Source organism: Apteryx mantelli, chromosome 25 (assembly GCF_036417845.1).
Source record: "Apteryx mantelli isolate bAptMan1 chromosome 25, bAptMan1.hap1, whole genome shotgun sequence".
Lineage (NCBI taxonomy): Eukaryota > Metazoa > Chordata > Aves > Apterygiformes > Apterygidae > Apteryx > Apteryx mantelli.
This window is the reverse complement of record NC_090002.1, coordinates 7096275-7113005: the sequence shown is the minus strand read 5'-3', so window position 1 is coordinate 7113005 and position 16731 is coordinate 7096275. Positions and strand designations below refer to the sequence as shown.

Genomic DNA, 16731 nt, shown 5'->3' with positions numbered 1-16731 from the left:
GCCCGCTGCCTGCAAGCCCTTGGGGCTCCCCGTGCCCCGGAAAGGCAGCGGACGGAGCGGCAGATGGGAATAGCGGCCCCGTTTCTCATCGATCGCCATGCACGTTTAAAAGCCCCCGCGCTGTTTATCCCTGCGACGCAGCTCCACCAAGGAGCACGAGCAGAAATCCCACATCGGTCCGATTGCTCCAGAGCAGGTACCGACCGAGTCCCCTCAAATCCCTCCGCAGCTCAGCCAAAAACGCCTGTTTCCGAAACGGCCCCGGAGCAAGGAACGGGGCAGGGCCGCTCCTGTTTATTGCCTCCCTTGCCGGCATCTGCCCGGCTTCCCCATCTCCCAGATGCTGCCATAAACGCGGTTTAATGGGGGCACGTGCGTGTGCTTAAGGCAAACAGCCGCGAGCCCTGCAGCCGGCACCCGCGGCCTGGGCTCGGCGCGGGGGCACCCGAGCGAGGGAGGCTGCAGGAGGAGCGGCACGGTGCCGCGACCCGAACGGCAGCGGCTCCGTTTCGGGGCAGCCCCCGGGGCCGAAAGGGAGCGGGCGCCCGGGGGTGCTGCCAGCTCGGCCGCCGGGGACACGGGGCGGGCGCCAACGGGGAGCAGAGGGATCCGCCGGCGTGTTTGCTGTTCCTTCGTTAATGCCCTGCTCTTTTCTTTCCTCCGGTTGCTTTCAACTCCTGCTTTTGTTTCTCGGGATTAAGCCTGGAAATCGCTGCAGGTCGCCCAGCGGTGCCAGGAAGAGATGGCTCGGGGCAGCGCGGGGGCACCCGGCTCCGCGAACACCGGCGCGGGGGGGGATGCAGCGAGGTCACAGCTCCCTGCCGCTCAGCCCCGTCGCAGGGACGAGCCTTGCTCCGAAACCGGCTCTTGCACGAGCCCCGCGCCGGCGCAGCCCTGGCTCCCCGCGAGCCCTGGCCGCTGTCCGGCGGCGTTCCCAGGCGCGCGCGGGCAGCCAGGTGGGACCGGCAGGGCCCCGTGCCAGCGCACGGGGATGTTGTCTTTTCACACAGCGCCGGTGCGGAGCCGAGCGGCAGCAAACCCTCCGCTGTTTTGTTTCCCACAGCGGCTGCCACCGAGAAATGCAAATCCAGTCTTGCCCTTTCTTTTGCTTTTTCCCCCTGAATGCAAACGATCCGCGGGCATAACGGCCCCATGGAGCGTGGGAGCCGCGGCGGCGGCGCGGACGCTCCCCCAAGGTGCCCGGCGGCACGAGCGGCTCCCACGGTGGCAGAGCTGGAGCAGGAGAGGCTTCCCGAGCCTCTGGGGGGAATCCCTAAAAAAAAGAGCCCCTAACACCCCAACTCGGCCCTTTCTGAGCCCGAAGGCTGGATGGGGAGGGGAAGGCAGGGAGTCAGAGAGGACGCGGAGCCCCGCGGCCTCCCGCGGCGCAGGGACCGCTGTCCCGGCCAGGGAAAGGAAGAGCCTCCCGGCTCCCGGAGAAGGCGCCTGGCCGAGCTCTCGCACCTGAGCTCTGACTCAACGGTGAGTCACCCGGCTCCTAAGGAAACGTGGCCTTCCCAGGGAAGCCTCACCGGGCCAGAGCCACCCCCTTGCTCAGCCCCGGCAGCTCATCCTGGCCTGGCTGCCCCCGGAGCAGCCCTCTGCCGGCCTGGGAGCCCCCCAAGGACCAGGAGCTGCGGGCTCCGGTGGGAAAAAGAGGGGCTGGGAAAAGGTCCCACACCTGGAGAGCCGGCAGCTCCGTGGCTGCCTCTCCATGCCAGCGGGAGCATCGCCCCGTCCTGGCACAGGCGCACTCCTGCGGGGTGACCAGTGAGGAGGGTGGCCCGCTGCGGGTGACAGCCATCCCCCCGGCCCGGGACCTGGCCGGCCTCCCCGACACTGCCCGGGGAGCGGGCTGCCGCGGAACGTCACATTTCCAGGGATCCTGGGGCAGGAAGGAAGGAAAACGTGAAAAATGGGTAAGACGGTAAAATGCAAGAGAGCACGGGCAAGACGCAAAGCCCGCAGCAGAGCCGGGCCACCAAGGCAGCCCGGACACCCCGCAGGAGAAGTAATTAAAGCAGAAAGCGGTTAAGCGGTCCCGGCAGGAGAGCGGGGAGCAGGGCCGGGGCTGCCGCCCCCCGGGAGAAGGGGGAGCCCCGAAAGGGCCCCGCTGGCCCCCGGACCGGCCGGAGGCAGAGCGAGGCCGGCGCTCTCCTCGCCTGCGGTGGATCCCGCAGGCAGCGAAACATTTGCTCTGTCAACACGGCCCTAATCCCCGGGCGAGAGCTGCCGAGCGAAGCCGCGGGCGGGCAGGGTGGGAACGCGCTGCCCTTTGAAACGCGGCCCTGGGCATCGGCATCGGCATCGCCCCTGCGGGCAGCGCGGCACCGGCGCCCAAACCGTGTGCCGGGCGAGCGCTCTCCACCGTTTCCAGCTGGAAACAGCCCCCTTTGCCCCGTCATCATCTCCCCCTCGGGCGCTCCTGCGGGAGCTTCCCCCCGACCGATGCGGACGTTGGGATCGGGATGCTGAAGCAGCGCGGAGCACGTGGCCGGTCAAGGCTTCGCGCCGGAGATGCATCCTGGCACGGGCCAGGCAGCAGCGAGCCGAGATTTCCGTCTCCTGCCGGCAGCGGGCGCGTGCAAAGCCGCCCTCGGAGCTGCCACCATGGCAGCATCCCTCTGCTGGTCGCCCTCCTGGCAAGCCTGGCGCTGACCTGGGGATCGGCGTTTGCTGGATCATCCCTAAAGCCTTTTCCTGGTAGGATGGCATGAAGCTTTTTGTTACTCAGCGGCTGCTTTCCAGCTTGGCCGGCGCTCCGGGCTGGGCAAACAGAGCTCCCCCCTTGCAGCCCACCCCGGGACCGGCTTAGCCGGCCGCAGGAAGCCAACGCACGTCGGCTCCGCAGGGATCTGTTCCCACCGGCAGCATCGGCACCAACACCCATCACCCGCCGCCAAAAAAAAAAAAAAAGGAAAGGAAACGAGTGCGTTTCGCAGTTTCCCTTTGTTTGCTCTTTAAATAATTGTTTTATCACTATTTATTCAGATCGCTTTAAAACTCTGACAAACCTGCTTCTCAGGCAGCGCTGCCGCTTCCCCCCGGCCCTGCTCCGAGCGCTGCCTCCGGGCGGGAGCCACGGCAGGCCGGGGAGCTGCCGTGGCCCCGGCTCTGCCCGAGCCGCATTTCACCCCACCGCTTCCCCCAGTGCAAGCCCCGTTCCCCGGAAAAGGCCCGGGAACTGGCGGCAGCTGCCGCCCAACGCTCCCCTGGGGCAAAGTCCGGCCAAGCGCCCGCTGCGGGGATCCCAGCGCATCCCTAAAGCCTGGCAGGGGCCGGATGCTCCGGCGGCGCCGGTCCTCGGGCATCACCCAGACGGGCGGCTCGGCATCCCGAGGCAGCGCCCGCGGGGGTCGCGTCCGACGCCTTTGCCGGGCGTTCGGGGCTCCGCTGCCGGGGCTGACGTCAGGGCCCAGGCTGCAGCTGTCAAGGTAATTGAGGAAACCCGGCCACGGCAAACAAGGAGGAAGGGAGACGGGGCAGATTAGATAAGGCGGCAGGCGAGGGGGTTGCTGCCTTTTTTTCTTGCCCACCCCCCCGTCGCGCAGCTGGGACACGCGGGCGCAGAGCCCTCCGGGTCGGGGCGAAGGCCGCCGGGGACCGTCGTCCCAAAACGCCGGGGCAAAAGCCGAGTGCCGGGCGCTGCCCCAGCTCTCGCCCCCTTCCCCTGCCGGCGGCGCTCAGGCCTCCCCGGCGTTTCGCCCTCCGGACTAAGGCGGCTTTGGATGAGCGCGCCGTAAAACGCCCTTTAGCAGGGGGCCTCGGACGCCTCCCTCCGTCGCTCGCGGGGCGCCCGGCGGCTCAGCGCTCCGGCCGCTCCGGAGGGTTTCTCGGGATGAGGAGCACGCTCAGCTCCCTCTGCTGGCACCTGCTCCGGCTCCGGCGCTGGCTCTTCCCAGGCACAAGCTGACGATACCTAAGCCGTTTCCAAAGCACCTTCCCGTGGCTCTGCCCCCCGGACACGGCCCCGGCCTGCTGGCTCCTCCGCCAGCGCTTTGCTCCCTGCTTTATACGGGGACCCAAGCGGCCCCAGGGATTTATCCCCACCTTAGAGGTGGGGAAAGGACTTGCCACGACCCCGCTGGGGCAGCAGCAGAGCCGGGAGGAGCAGGGATGGGTCTCAGCCCCGTTATCTCTCCCCTAGCGAACACGGCTCCTGGGGGACCCATATGGGACCTCCTATGGGTCCCATAGCCGGAGAGCTGGACTGGGACCCATCATCCGCCCAGCGGCCCCGAGAGCAGCAGCTGGGAAGCGGGCGCCTTGTTTTTAAGTCAATAAATGGAGATCGCTATGGAGACGCAGCCGCTAGCGCAAGCAGCTCTGCAAGACATCCTATATCGGGCTCCCCACCCACACACCTGTTTCTCCTTTTTGCCACCAAAACGCAGGCTTCTTCCCTGCTCCTAGCGTCAGGAGCCCTTCCCGGGCTTTGCAAGGGCCCTGCAAGGGAGCAGGTGCTCGGGGGGGATTTTTACCTTGCTAAGGCAAGGCACGAGGAGGTGCATGGGCATCACCGCAGCTCCTGGCTGCAGGCGCACGCTCTCCCCCGGCAAGGCACGCGGTGCTCTTATCTCACACCCCTGCGTCTGCACCTCCTTCAGCGGCCGCTTAAACAGCACGTGTAGGCGGCCAAGCAAACTAAGCCCTCCCAGCGGGTGCGAAAGCACTTGAGCAGGTTTATTATCCGTGTTTGTAGAGATCCTTAATGAATTCCCCTGAACAGCTCATGGAGCACAGCCTCGGAGATCAAGAGGTGGTACTTGACTGCTGGAAAACAACTGCACCACTCTTAGTGAAGAAGGTCTGAAGTAGAGCAATTATACCTAATCTCCAGCTTTCGGGCTTGTTCAAACACCCTGAGCTCGAGCTGTAACTCGCCACCGCCGGGAGGACGGCAGAGGAGGCCGAGGAGCCCATGAAAGCCTCCGGGAGACGCGCGATACAGCCGGCTTGCTGCAGAAAGCGCTCGAGCAGAAAGCACCCGAGCAGAAAGCACCGGCTGGCAGCAGCCAGGACGGCTGCCTCCAAAAACGCAAGAAACACGAGAGCAAAGGAGCAAGCCGCGAGCCCTGCGCCGCTCGGCCTCTTCCTCTGCCCCCATAACGCCACGTCTAGTTGAACCCACCCCACCATCACCAACACAGTCACTACGGCAGAAGATGGAGCCAAGGTTTCTACGGCATCAGCCGAGTCACCCTGCCGCCTCAGTTGTAAAAATGGGGCAAACAACGCTTTTTCCACTAAAGCACTTCAAGGTATTGCAAAGGTATCGCTCGTGCAGGCAAAGGTGCAATCAAAATAAGGGAATAGTGGAAGGGACAAAGCTTTTAAGCCAGCCCTGCCTAACGATAGCCCACGGAGCTGATCCCATAATATTTGAGAGTGCAAACAACGCTATTCCTTACCTGCGCCTGCCATCTGCTTCCTCACCGTTTCCATTGCATGCTTTTACTCAGGTGTTTTATGAATGGGGTAGCATACTTTTGAGATTAGATTTCCTTGAATCATTTCTCTTTAACTGGGAATTTTCCAGCTAATGCACTGGCTGAGCACCATAACGAGATAGAGATTACAAAGAAAAAAAACCCCACACTTAGCACTAGAAGTTATTTCTGACTCCTTGCATTTAAGCACAGATTCACATATGCTCTTCCCCACGGACTCCCTTGTCAGAACACAAAATTCTCCTTAATGAGTACGGCCTAGTTTCCCATTTGGCCTGGTACATGCTTTACGGTGTAGCCTGAAGGATTTATGGAGAAGAAAGAGGCGAAGTGAATACAGCTGCCTCCCTTGGCATCTTCCAGCCCATTGCAGGCTTCATCCCACGCGACTTGGTGGGCACAGGGGAAACCACCAAGAGCTGCCCACTTCTCCACTGCAGCGACAGCCAAGGCCGTATCCTGCGCTCCCGAAAGGCCTGGCGCTCGCTGGGAGCTCACGCAGTGCCGGTTCATCCCCGTGCAAGTCGTTTCGGTCCTGACGCGCTTCGCACCAAGGGGGCTGCGGCCCTCGACCGCTACAGAGGAGGTGCCAAGAGCAGCTCTAGCAGGCTTAAGTCATCTTTATGCCGTTGACTTCAATATAACTGCGATCCCTTCCTCCAGCTGAAGAGTTTATCAGCTTTGCAACGAGGGGAAATAATGGCTCTGTAAGACAAAACCTCAACGAGCAGATTCCAGCTGTGATCCGAGGGAGCCCTTGTCAGAAGCCTGCAGCTAAGGCAACACGATACCAAAGTTTTGGCCCAGCTTTTGTCTCAGTCAGCGCAGGAGAGCAGACGGCCCGTCCAGCCAGAGCTGTTGGCAGCGATGAGCACGTGTCTTCGCCGAGGCCTGGGGGACGGTGCAATTCAACCCTGCGCACTGCGAGAAGGTGCGTGGCCTTTCCTCACCGTAACTCATTAAGTGTGCACACATCCCCAGCGCGCACAAGTGGAGAGGAAGATTTCCTCCTAACTACAGCAGCCGTCGCTTCATGAACCAAAAAAAAAAAAAAAAAAAAAAAAGCTGACTTAAGTGAGATTTTTAAAACTTTTAATGGACAATGATCTGGTCCCCTTAAAAAAAATTTTTTTTTTTTTTTTCAAAAAGCAGGAAAAGCAAACCCAAACAGTTCATAGGTGACTGTAGCAGCTATTTGACTTGGCCTCCTGCCTTGCCACCTTGCACCACACCCAGCACATCGAATCACCAGGCAGGAGTCATGGCGGTAAGATGACCTCCATTATAGCAATAGCTCATGTTATTTGCCTGTTCGTAAGACAGTATTTGAAGGAAGGTGTGATCACATTGTCCTGCTTTGATGAGCTTCTGACAGGTTGCAACCCTAAAGACAAACAGATCCTTTCAAGCAAATAACGAGTAAATGAAAAGGGAGGAAGAGAGTGGGAGGGAAGAAGGGGAGGCAATCTTAACCTATCCAAACACAGAACGGTCTCAAAGACACCTGCGAGCGCCGAGCTCAAGGGGTGCATTCATCGCAAAATAAATACCAATCGGCACAGGTAGCAGGATGTCTGTTCCCAGAAAGCTTTCGGACAAGCTTAAACAGTGCATGAAAGCTCCAGGCGCTTATTCAAATGCTGAAAAACAGAACCAGCACACACACACGGAGGCTTCTTGCAAGGATTAGTAACAAAGTCACATGTAAGCAAAAGAACAGCTTCATCTAAGCTGCTCCAAAATACAGTTTATATAGGCAAATGTTTGGGCTCAGTGCCCTGAACAGTAATGGCTGGCTTGTGAAATGCAGATCAGCCCAGGATGACCACACAAGCATCTCCCTAAGCGGAGACCTTCAAATGCCCCCATCCTAATACGTGAAGAGCACTAAATACTCCCCTGGTGACAGCCTGGACGTAAGAAAAAATTAACTTCATACAAAATTCCTTTACTGGGTATCCAAGAGACTCATGAAACACTCAACAGCTCAGTCTGTTGCTGGCTGGAGTCTCTCAAGCCTCATGAGGCTCTGGCCAGCAGCCGGGGGAAGCGCTGGGATGCGGGCTGAGACCACGCAGGGAGCATTTAAGGACCCAGCTGCAGCTGCAGTACTCTTTCGCGCTGGTGACTCCCTTATGAACGTGATCACTAAAAATCAGATTTCCACTCCCCTTCTGCCATCTGCATCTGGACCTCTCAATGCTGCCTCCCCTCCCACCCACTCCAACCCTGATTACAGCTGGCACGAGGCCGGCAGTTTTTGCTGAGATGGTGCTTACCTCTGGCACCCAGGCTGGGCACCGGCACGCTTCGCTCAGCGCCGAGCCACAGCGCTGTACGAGCATACGCGTCAGCCGAGGACTGGTTTAATCCGGAGACAGCAGCTTTATTGTGAAGCAGTTACCTGACCTTATAAAAGGGCCATGATTCCACCGGCAGCACTTGGGAATACGCATAGCCACATACTTTTATGCAGGTCATTGCTGTAACTTGGCAAAGGGTAAGACTGCAGTGTCACAAGTGTCTTCTGTAGCCCTAATTACCCAAGATCTTGCAAACCCAGACAGGAGGAATGAGTCCGAGCTCAAGTTTGCATCTTTCTGCTTCCTGCTTTAGGAAGTGGCTGGCCCGGTTCTAACCTCACACCTTGCATCAGCAGCCCTTGACAGCCAGAAGCTTCCAAAAGCCAGGGCACAGGATTAGTTTCTCCCCGATCATTTACCTCCAGACCTCTCCCAGCCCCTGCAACTGCTCTGTACGAGCATTGCACAACCCCAACGGGAATCCTCCGCCAGAAACACGGGGTGCCGTGGGAGCCCCTTCTCTTTTTAACAGGTTCTCCTGTCCCCTCCTCCCCTTCACAGAAAGCATCTTGGGGTAAAGCTGGGGATAGCATTGCGTTTAGGGACACTGTGCCTATAGATGTATCTTAGCATCTGCAAACACCTTGGAGATGGAAGTGAAAAGGGTACATTTAGCTACAAGAGCAGAGGTTCAGAAGTTTTTGGAGCTTCAATAAAACTCTCAACAGCTAAAGAACTTTTTTTTTCTGTGTTAATTTAATCATACAAATATTCATTTATACATTAAGGAAAAAGCTTCCTTTTTATTTTTTTACCCCCAATGTGCTATCATAGGACTTCTCCCAGACTCAATGAGGCAACACACCATCCTGTTCTACACATGCACTCCCCCCAGAGAATAGACAGGCTGCAGAACCACCCACTCACTCACACGAGAAAAAAAAAATTAAACACACAACAGAAACCCAGACGTGGGACAGCGTGCATTTCCTAATCCTGCAGACTCCAGCTACTCTCATGCCCATGGGCTCTCAGACCGCACAACCTTGCCCCTCTGCAGGGGGCTGCATCTTCCAAACCCTCGAGGGGTTTGGATACAACTCTCCTGAGCTGTGGGCAGCAGATTGCAGCTCCTTCCTCCTAGCGTGGTATTGCCAGTTTGGGGCTAGTCCTAGGTATGTCATGCTCCAAGCTGTCTAGGCTGAGACAGGGTGGCTGGACTACCACTGATCATATCGTCTTAGCCATGCAGCTCCAAATCCTAAATGGCTCATGCTTGACACAAGGATTCATTTTAGAGGCCATCAGAAGTGTATCGCATCACCTCTTTTTCCTTTTTTTTAATCTTTTAAGAGGGAGGGGGAATGAAGATCTTGCTTTCTCTCCCTCTTCTCAAGACTTCAGGGCAGGTGGCATTATTAAGAGACTGGAGCCAGCTGCAGCCTGTGACTACATCCCCTCCACCAGTGGGTACCAGCCCCATCCCTCCCCCAGTCAGGAGCACCAGCCTCACTTGGGTAACGTGTCCTCTTCTACTGGCTTAACAGTCCCAACCCAGTCATGATTTCCTCGTGTTTCCAACAGGCCTGAGAGTTCAGTGTGCTTAACTCACCTGGACTGAGCTACCTGAGCTGCTGCACAGAGAGCCTTATGCTCACCAAAAGATCTGGCATTTAGCACTTTTGAAAAAATCAGGCCATACTTCATGTATTCGATGTTAGACTCCATGAGTCTGAAGGCATCAGTCCTATAGAAACCAATGCAATCATAGTGCCCTGAAGTCACCTGCGAAGAGCTTCTCTGAGGATAGTTCAAATCCCCCTTCTTAAAAGTTGGAAACCTGACAGCAAGAGCAATTTGGGGCTGGCTGCACCACTAAGCTCCAAGAAACCAGAGGAGACAAAACCACCTTTGGCCTCTGTGAAACAGTTCTTACTAGAGGAAAAACCCGGAGAGGTAGGGTAGCCACTGATTTAAACATTCTTCCACTGTCACAGCGGGGGTTACAACCCTGACCCTCAGAGCATTCGGAGCACTTTGCAATCATCTGCGGGGCAATCGTTCCCAGACAAGAGCGCTTGCACGCAACTACCTGGGGAACAGCTGTAACGTGAGTAACAAGAGGCTGCAGATTTCAGCAGCAACTCAGATGTGGCCCTGCCCTTCTTACACCTCGGAATAAGTGACCCTTGTCACAAAGACACCACAGACTGAAAACACTTAAGAGGAGAGCGAATTCAAATCTGTGCAGAACAAGTGTGCCTTCTGAGTGGGAAAGCACACGACGACTTGGGGTGCATGCAAGCTTCTTTCAAGAAAAGGAAAATTCAGTCTTAGTAGTAGGAGCACAGGAACACAAGTGTGGCAGCCACTATATAAGGGAGGAGCGCACATGCCTGGGAGCAGAAAAAAGCTAGAGCGGGGGTATCCGAGTTCAAGGGTCTCCCAGCTGCCTCAGCTGACACAAGGCAAAGGTTGCAGCACCAGCTATAGTATGCAGACCCAGAACTTATTCCTCCCCCCTTTCCTTACACAGCTGCTAAAAGGAGCTAACAAAGATAAAGAATCACCTTGTCACTTGGACAAACAGCAGTCTCCAGTGTTTTAAACGCTTTCAGAAGGGAAGTAGCAGTATTACAAGAAGTGTAATGGTCAGGTATGTTTTCATGCCTTTAGAGCTTGTTACAGTAGCCAGCTGCTCAAAAAGGAGGGAGCGGAGAATGAATCCACTTGCCCATGCTACGCTACAGCGATGCAAATCATTCCCTAGATTCAGCTTCTGAGAGAAGACAACTTATCCAGGGCAAAAAGATTTTTACAGGACAAGAAGCAAGCACTACAGCTGCACTACCCAGTGGCAGCACCACCTTCCGCGTTTACATTTCAGAGCAGTTCAATCTGCATCTGTACTAGCTCACCCAGTTCTAGCAAACTGCCATGATAGACACGGGTCTGCCTGCCAAACCACACGTGCAAATGGTGAGCAATCCAAGTTTCTCTTTCATGCAGATAACTTCTTACATTATACTTGTTTCTCTCCCCCGCAAAAATTTTTGAAGGGAGACTTCAGATAACATGGTGACCTTTAGCAACCGAACCTCTGAAATACAAACAGAATCTATCAGCTGTTTCCATGGAATTAACAGCAAGCAGTCAGTCTGCTCGGAGCTACAATGTCTTAGTGTTTTCCCAAAGGTCCAATTTTTCCCTCTGTTAGATATAAGGAACTTCCACTGTCCTCTTAAAAGATCCATCTGTATGCACTAATAAGATAAGAGAGTCCTCAGCAGCTGCGGTGAAAACGAACCCCCCATTCAAAACCAACCAAGAAAAAAACAATCAGTCAGGAATAATCAGCCTGAAGCCACGCAGCAGGTCCACACTCTGCTCTCAAACAGGAGAAAGGAGACCACGCTGGAAAGATCTGGAAGAAGGTAGCAGGGGCTTTGCATATTATTGTATCTTTGGCAGATGGCTGTTCTGGCCTTGTTCAAGTTTCTGAAAGAGACAGTGCCCCTCACCTTGCTCCCCTTCAGCACCGTCTGTGGTGATACAGTGCTTTAGAAATCCATCGTAGTACTCAAGGCTATTCTCCCTCTCCTTGCATGGGACTTCCCAATCCATAACTCCATGGACACACACTGGAGGAACAGCAGAGCAACCCGTGTCTGAGGAACAATTCCTCCTCTGAAAACAAGCCCTGGAGAGCCCATTTAGAAGGTGAGAGCCTCAAAAAAAGCTACAAGCCAGTAAGATAAAGGCGAATGAATACAAGGCGATACAGTGGAATCCAGCTGATGATACTAACTCTTGCTCTACATTCAAAAACGCAATGAATTAGCCTTTGTTTGCCAAGCTAATACTTTATCACAGGAGAAATGAATTGAAACTTATTCTGCATAAGAGAGAGCAAGCGATGGAAGATTCAAAACTAAAAGGACATGACTTCTGAAAAGCTTTACAACTACTGTCAAGTGAATTATGCCTACAGAAAGAGAGTTTCCTCTTGGCACGAAACTGATACGCTTGCTTGGTTGTTCTAGGCACAGCTACTGTACATCAAGAGTTAACAAAAAGGTATTTTAAAACGCTAACCACATAGGACAGCTCTGGAACTTTAATAAATCTCTCTGTTAATATGGGTGCCTATTTACGAGTACTTCATGTACAAGGGGAAGGCAATTGAGCCCTCCATGTTATCTTAACCCAGTCCCAGAGTTTCTCTCCAACTGTGATACTGAGACCTTGTTTCAGCACCATTTCCAGTGACATGCAGGACAACTAACAGCAACACCCAAACCAAAAGGAAAAAAAATAGAAGAATTAAGAGAAGATTTAAAAGTTGGTAACTAAAACCAGCAGGTGCTATTAAAACGCAGAGCTGGGTGAAGACCCAATCTCTCATTAAAAATGTCCAACAAAAATACGTCACTGCACAAACCCCAGAAAATGCTAAGCAAATTCCCATTCGGTAGCAAGCAAAACATGACAGTTCCATAAAAATGCACGCTGTCCCTTATTTAAAAAAATATGAACAGGAAACAAACAAAAATTAAACATTTGCTCAAACTACAACCGCACTGTAGGCAAAATATTTTTTTTTCAAAGATGGCTTTTTTGTTTTAATTTTTTTAAACTTTTTAAGCTACCTAATTACGTGTGAGAATGACTTCTAAAAATAAAAAAACCCATGGTGTTGGTGTATTTTCTTTCTCATAGCATTAAACAACACTCCTGAAATTCAGCATTCACACATGCATACTTAGATTTTTGTATTTTCCTCTGGAAACAGCTAGTTTTAAGTTATCAGGTTTTTGTTTTGTTTTCTTCTTTATCCAGGATACGGAGGCAGAGAAGGGGGCTCCACGTTGTGTCTGTCTGCCACATGAATCCCCCTCCCATCCCCCATAAGTCAGTTCTTTGTTAAATTCTCCTCTTGTCGATACCCGTTTTTTGTTTTTGTGTTTTAAGACTGTCCGAAGGGATAAGGACCGTGGCAACCCTGAAAGAAAGTTGGAGACATAATCAATTTCAATAGGCAAGAAATAAACCCGATCAGTGTACGCCCGCAAATACTGACCATCCCACCCCAGGACTTCTGGATCAAATGCAACCCTTTACCCACCACGGGAGGGACCTCTGTTGTCCAGCCATACGAAACACTCTCGAGACACAGGGCTCAGTGCTTGCTGTCGGTCTCCTCAGGGAACAACTTACCTCTTCCAGCTGTTATTTAGGCCAGACAATAGCCAGGCAAAGTGTTTCAGGTGTTACTGGGCCACAGGGCAGCTTGTGAGATTTTCTACATCAGAGTAGCAACCCCCTACAGATGCTACAATACTTGCGAGGCCAAGCAGGTGTAGTTTCACCAGTCTATACTATGCAGCAAGCAGTTAAGTGAAAGGTTGTAAGCATTGGAAGAGTGTATTTTAAAAAAGGGCGTTTTGAAATCCGTGTTCCCACCTGACACTTTCATTCTCTCAAGGCGAGGATGCACATTTTCTTCTAGCAAAAAACCACCACAACATTTAATCAAAAAATTAAAATACTTACTACACAATCCATTTTCCCTTCTTTACATTCTCAGGTGAGGGACCTAAATACCAGATCTAGTAACAGGTCTCAAATCAACAGGAACTCTTTTCTGTAAGTTCTTATGTTCAAATGACCCATCAAGTATTTCATCAGGGAGCAAAAGAAAGAGACCAAAAGGAAGGCAAGAGATCTAAGTCACAGAGATACGAAGTTTGACATAACAGATGAAGATACACACCACACAAAATCCTGTCAGATCCAGATACACGTTCAGGTGAGAAGTGAGACGAGAGAGAAAAGCTCATTATATTTCATTATCAAAGCCGGAAGACAATTAGGCAACTGCTTTTTTATGCAGTCTAGCTTCTGTCTACTGTGCCGCTGAGTAAGACGATGGAGAGCACAATTACCACAAAGCCATTCTCTGTCCTTAAGTGAAGCGTTGACTTCACTTTTCACCGTTTCACCTTCAACAGGACAGTGGGCTACCCATCAAAGGAAACGTCGTTTCCAGCACGTTCTCCTGCAACCCCAGAACAGCCTTGCTGCATGAGCCACAGAGCCATGAAGCAATGAGTCTTTAATATGACTCATACCAAAAAAAACCAACTGTGTTAGTTTAAGTCCAACTGCAAAATCCCAAGTTCAAGAGCTCTATTTTATCTATGTTATAAACTGTTTTAAAAAGTAAGTGCTCTAAGGAGCCTACAGTCTTGCTGCAGCCAGTGAGGAAAAGCTTCATCCTCTAGGATTTATTGGATGACACAGTACACGACAGTTGTAAAACGAAGCACCTCCCAGAAGCTCTTGAAATTCCAGCACGGGACAAGGATTAACAGACAATTAAACAAGACATCTTGCAAACTGAGTGCGAAATAGGAAAAAAGTCTGAAAGCTTAGAAATTGCTGTTTGCAGATATAAATCTGTGCAAGCGATGGAAAAACAAACAAACATGCTTCTGCTCTAGGAATATACTGCACTCCCAGTTCGTAAGAGCAAGCATTTCAAAAGATCAACACCCAGCAGATTCCAGAAGCAGAGTTCAGCTCCGAAAACAGCAGTTCCCACTAAAAGAGAGAACATTTCTGAAAAATAGTCACTGAAATGGGGAAGGCAGAAAAGAAACCGTGCATTTAAATGATGCACATAGACAAGCAATATCAGCAACAAAAAAATCACAGGACACACAAGGAAAACAGTGTTTGAAAACAATGTTAGCAACAAGATACTAAGCAGCCTCATCTCAAGGGGGTTAAGTTATTGTACCTACCATTGCTCGACACCAGAAAAACAGGATTTGTTGCCGATTACCTGTACAGACATTTGCCAGAATTCACTTCATCTTTTAACTGCACACACTGCAATTAAATAACCTTGTTTGCAGACGCTGCCCAGCAAGCATTCACAAACCCATGCGAGTGGTTTCAAAAGTAATTGCTCCCAGCCGCCTGCTCCCTCTGCTGGAGGTTGCTTACTCCACAGCTGAGCCAGTATTTTGCAGCTGAAGTCTTTTGTGCAGGCCCTAAGCCTCATGACACCTGCATGGCCTCGCGACATTAAAGAGTTACCACAGTTAATAAGCACAGGACTCCAGACTGTGTATTGAGGCAAGCCAGGCATGAGAACAGTTCATTGAGCCATCTTGCCATACGCACAGAGAAACCCTGTAAAGTGGCTATTAACCTTATTTTCAGTGAAAACCTTCCTCTGGGTCTTCAGATATTGTTTTCTGCAGTATCTAATTTAAAGCCTCACGACTATGCTAATGCGATGTTAATTAAAAACAGAATTTAGCTCACCTTTAGTGTCAGATTACTAAGTATATGCAATTTTATACCACGTGCTCCATTGCACTAAACAGCCCGGCCTCTCCAGGTGAGCTTCCCTGACTACTCGATCAATTCCAGTAACAATCTTGAGATCTGAGTTTCTTTTGATGCAACGAATTTCCCTAAAAAGCTGCCCCAAGTCTTTGCTCTTGGGATTACCATATGCAACTTTGGATAAAAAGAACTCTTCATTGCATCTCATTTACCCATGAGATTTATTACTGTACATAAGAACTTAAGAAATTTTAAAAAATTCATTTCCTTTCAAGTACAGATTTGGTTTTACATCAGACTTAACCTCCCTAGGGACACAGATCTCCTGCATGGGGAAAAAAATTTGTTTTTAACCTAACATTGTGCCAGAAAGCATAGCATTTCACATTTTTATGGATATTTCCCCCCCCCCTAAAATATTCTGGTGAAAACAATCAAAATTCTGCACCCTATAACCTGTTCATTAAGCTTTTGATTTTTTTGGTTAAGTAACCAGGACATGGATAGGAATAAATGACAATACATGCTTTCAGAACCGCATTGTGGTCCAGGATATTTCATTTCAGGTGTTTGTATTGATATATCCTTCCTGCAACATCCCTGAGCAAGAAACTCTTATCCTCCTCTGTAAAGTGAGAACATTTTTTCTTCCTCTTATTCACCTGATCCAGCTAAGACTGCAAGCTCTTTGCAGCAAGAATTGCTTATGATATGTATTCAATGTGCACAGTGTAATAGCGTCTTGATATCTGACAACTTTGGCTATTTGTGCTGCAGCAGTAACAATCTCCGCAATAAGACATCTTCAAGAATAATCGTCCCTTGTATGCAGCATTTTACATCATAAACATAAAAAAACTTGCATACAATTGCAGTTTTTCTGAATTATTTCAGCTGAAGAATCACACTATTTTTGGCAAATTCCCTTCTATTCTCAAAGCGAGATCACTGTTTTTATGAAAAGCTCAGCTGCAGCTTTGCAAATTTACTTTTAGTTCTTCCATTATCTTCCATAGCAGTAATTGCTAACTTGCTACTGAAAACACACTGGCTATTCAGACAGATAAATACATGAGAAGAGAGGATCATGTTTTTCAAGAGAAGACTCGACATGAGAATTATTGATATAAATAATCATTTGACTTCAGTGTCTAAAAGGAAATTGAGAGCTTTTGGAAAGTTAAAGGCCTTTGTCAATGCTGAGCTCTTTCCACACATGAAACGCAGGCACCTGTGTCAAAAGGAAGGCACAACAAGCACAGCAAAAACACTGTATGTGCATTCACCACACCACCCGAATATGATTTGAAGAATAAACAGAAGCATCCCATCTGCTTTCTTAACTGAATGGTTATGAAGCAGACCATTTTTAGGTAACACTGAAATAAAACCAAGATTAAGTTAACCTTTTATAAACCATCACAACACAGGCTTTCAAATAGCTATCTTTATTTCACCTTTGTGGCTGAGCTGAGATCAGCAAAAGGTACACTTCCCGAGAGACAGGAGATTTTGGTGCACAGCTGCAAAGCAATACAGGAGTCTCCCAGTGTACACTGACAGTAGCATCAGACAACCCTACAAGTCCCCGCTTCCTCACCACCTCCTGGGCCGTTCCT

General features: G+C 51.4%; 1 protein-coding gene across 1 annotated transcript in view; it reads right to left on the bottom strand.

The window, feature by feature from the left end:
* Window positions 1–12500: 12500 nt before the first annotated feature.
* ILRUN (inflammation and lipid regulator with UBA-like and NBR1-like domains) overlaps window positions 12501–16731 on the bottom strand; it is a 32240-nt gene continuing 28009 nt past the window's right edge. Inside the window, exon 5 of the mRNA XM_067310787.1 lies at window positions 12501–12755. Coding sequence (XP_067166888.1) covers window positions 12720–12755 — 36 coding nt within the window. The 3' untranslated portion in view covers window positions 12501–12719. The remainder of the gene's footprint in view (window positions 12756–16731) is intronic.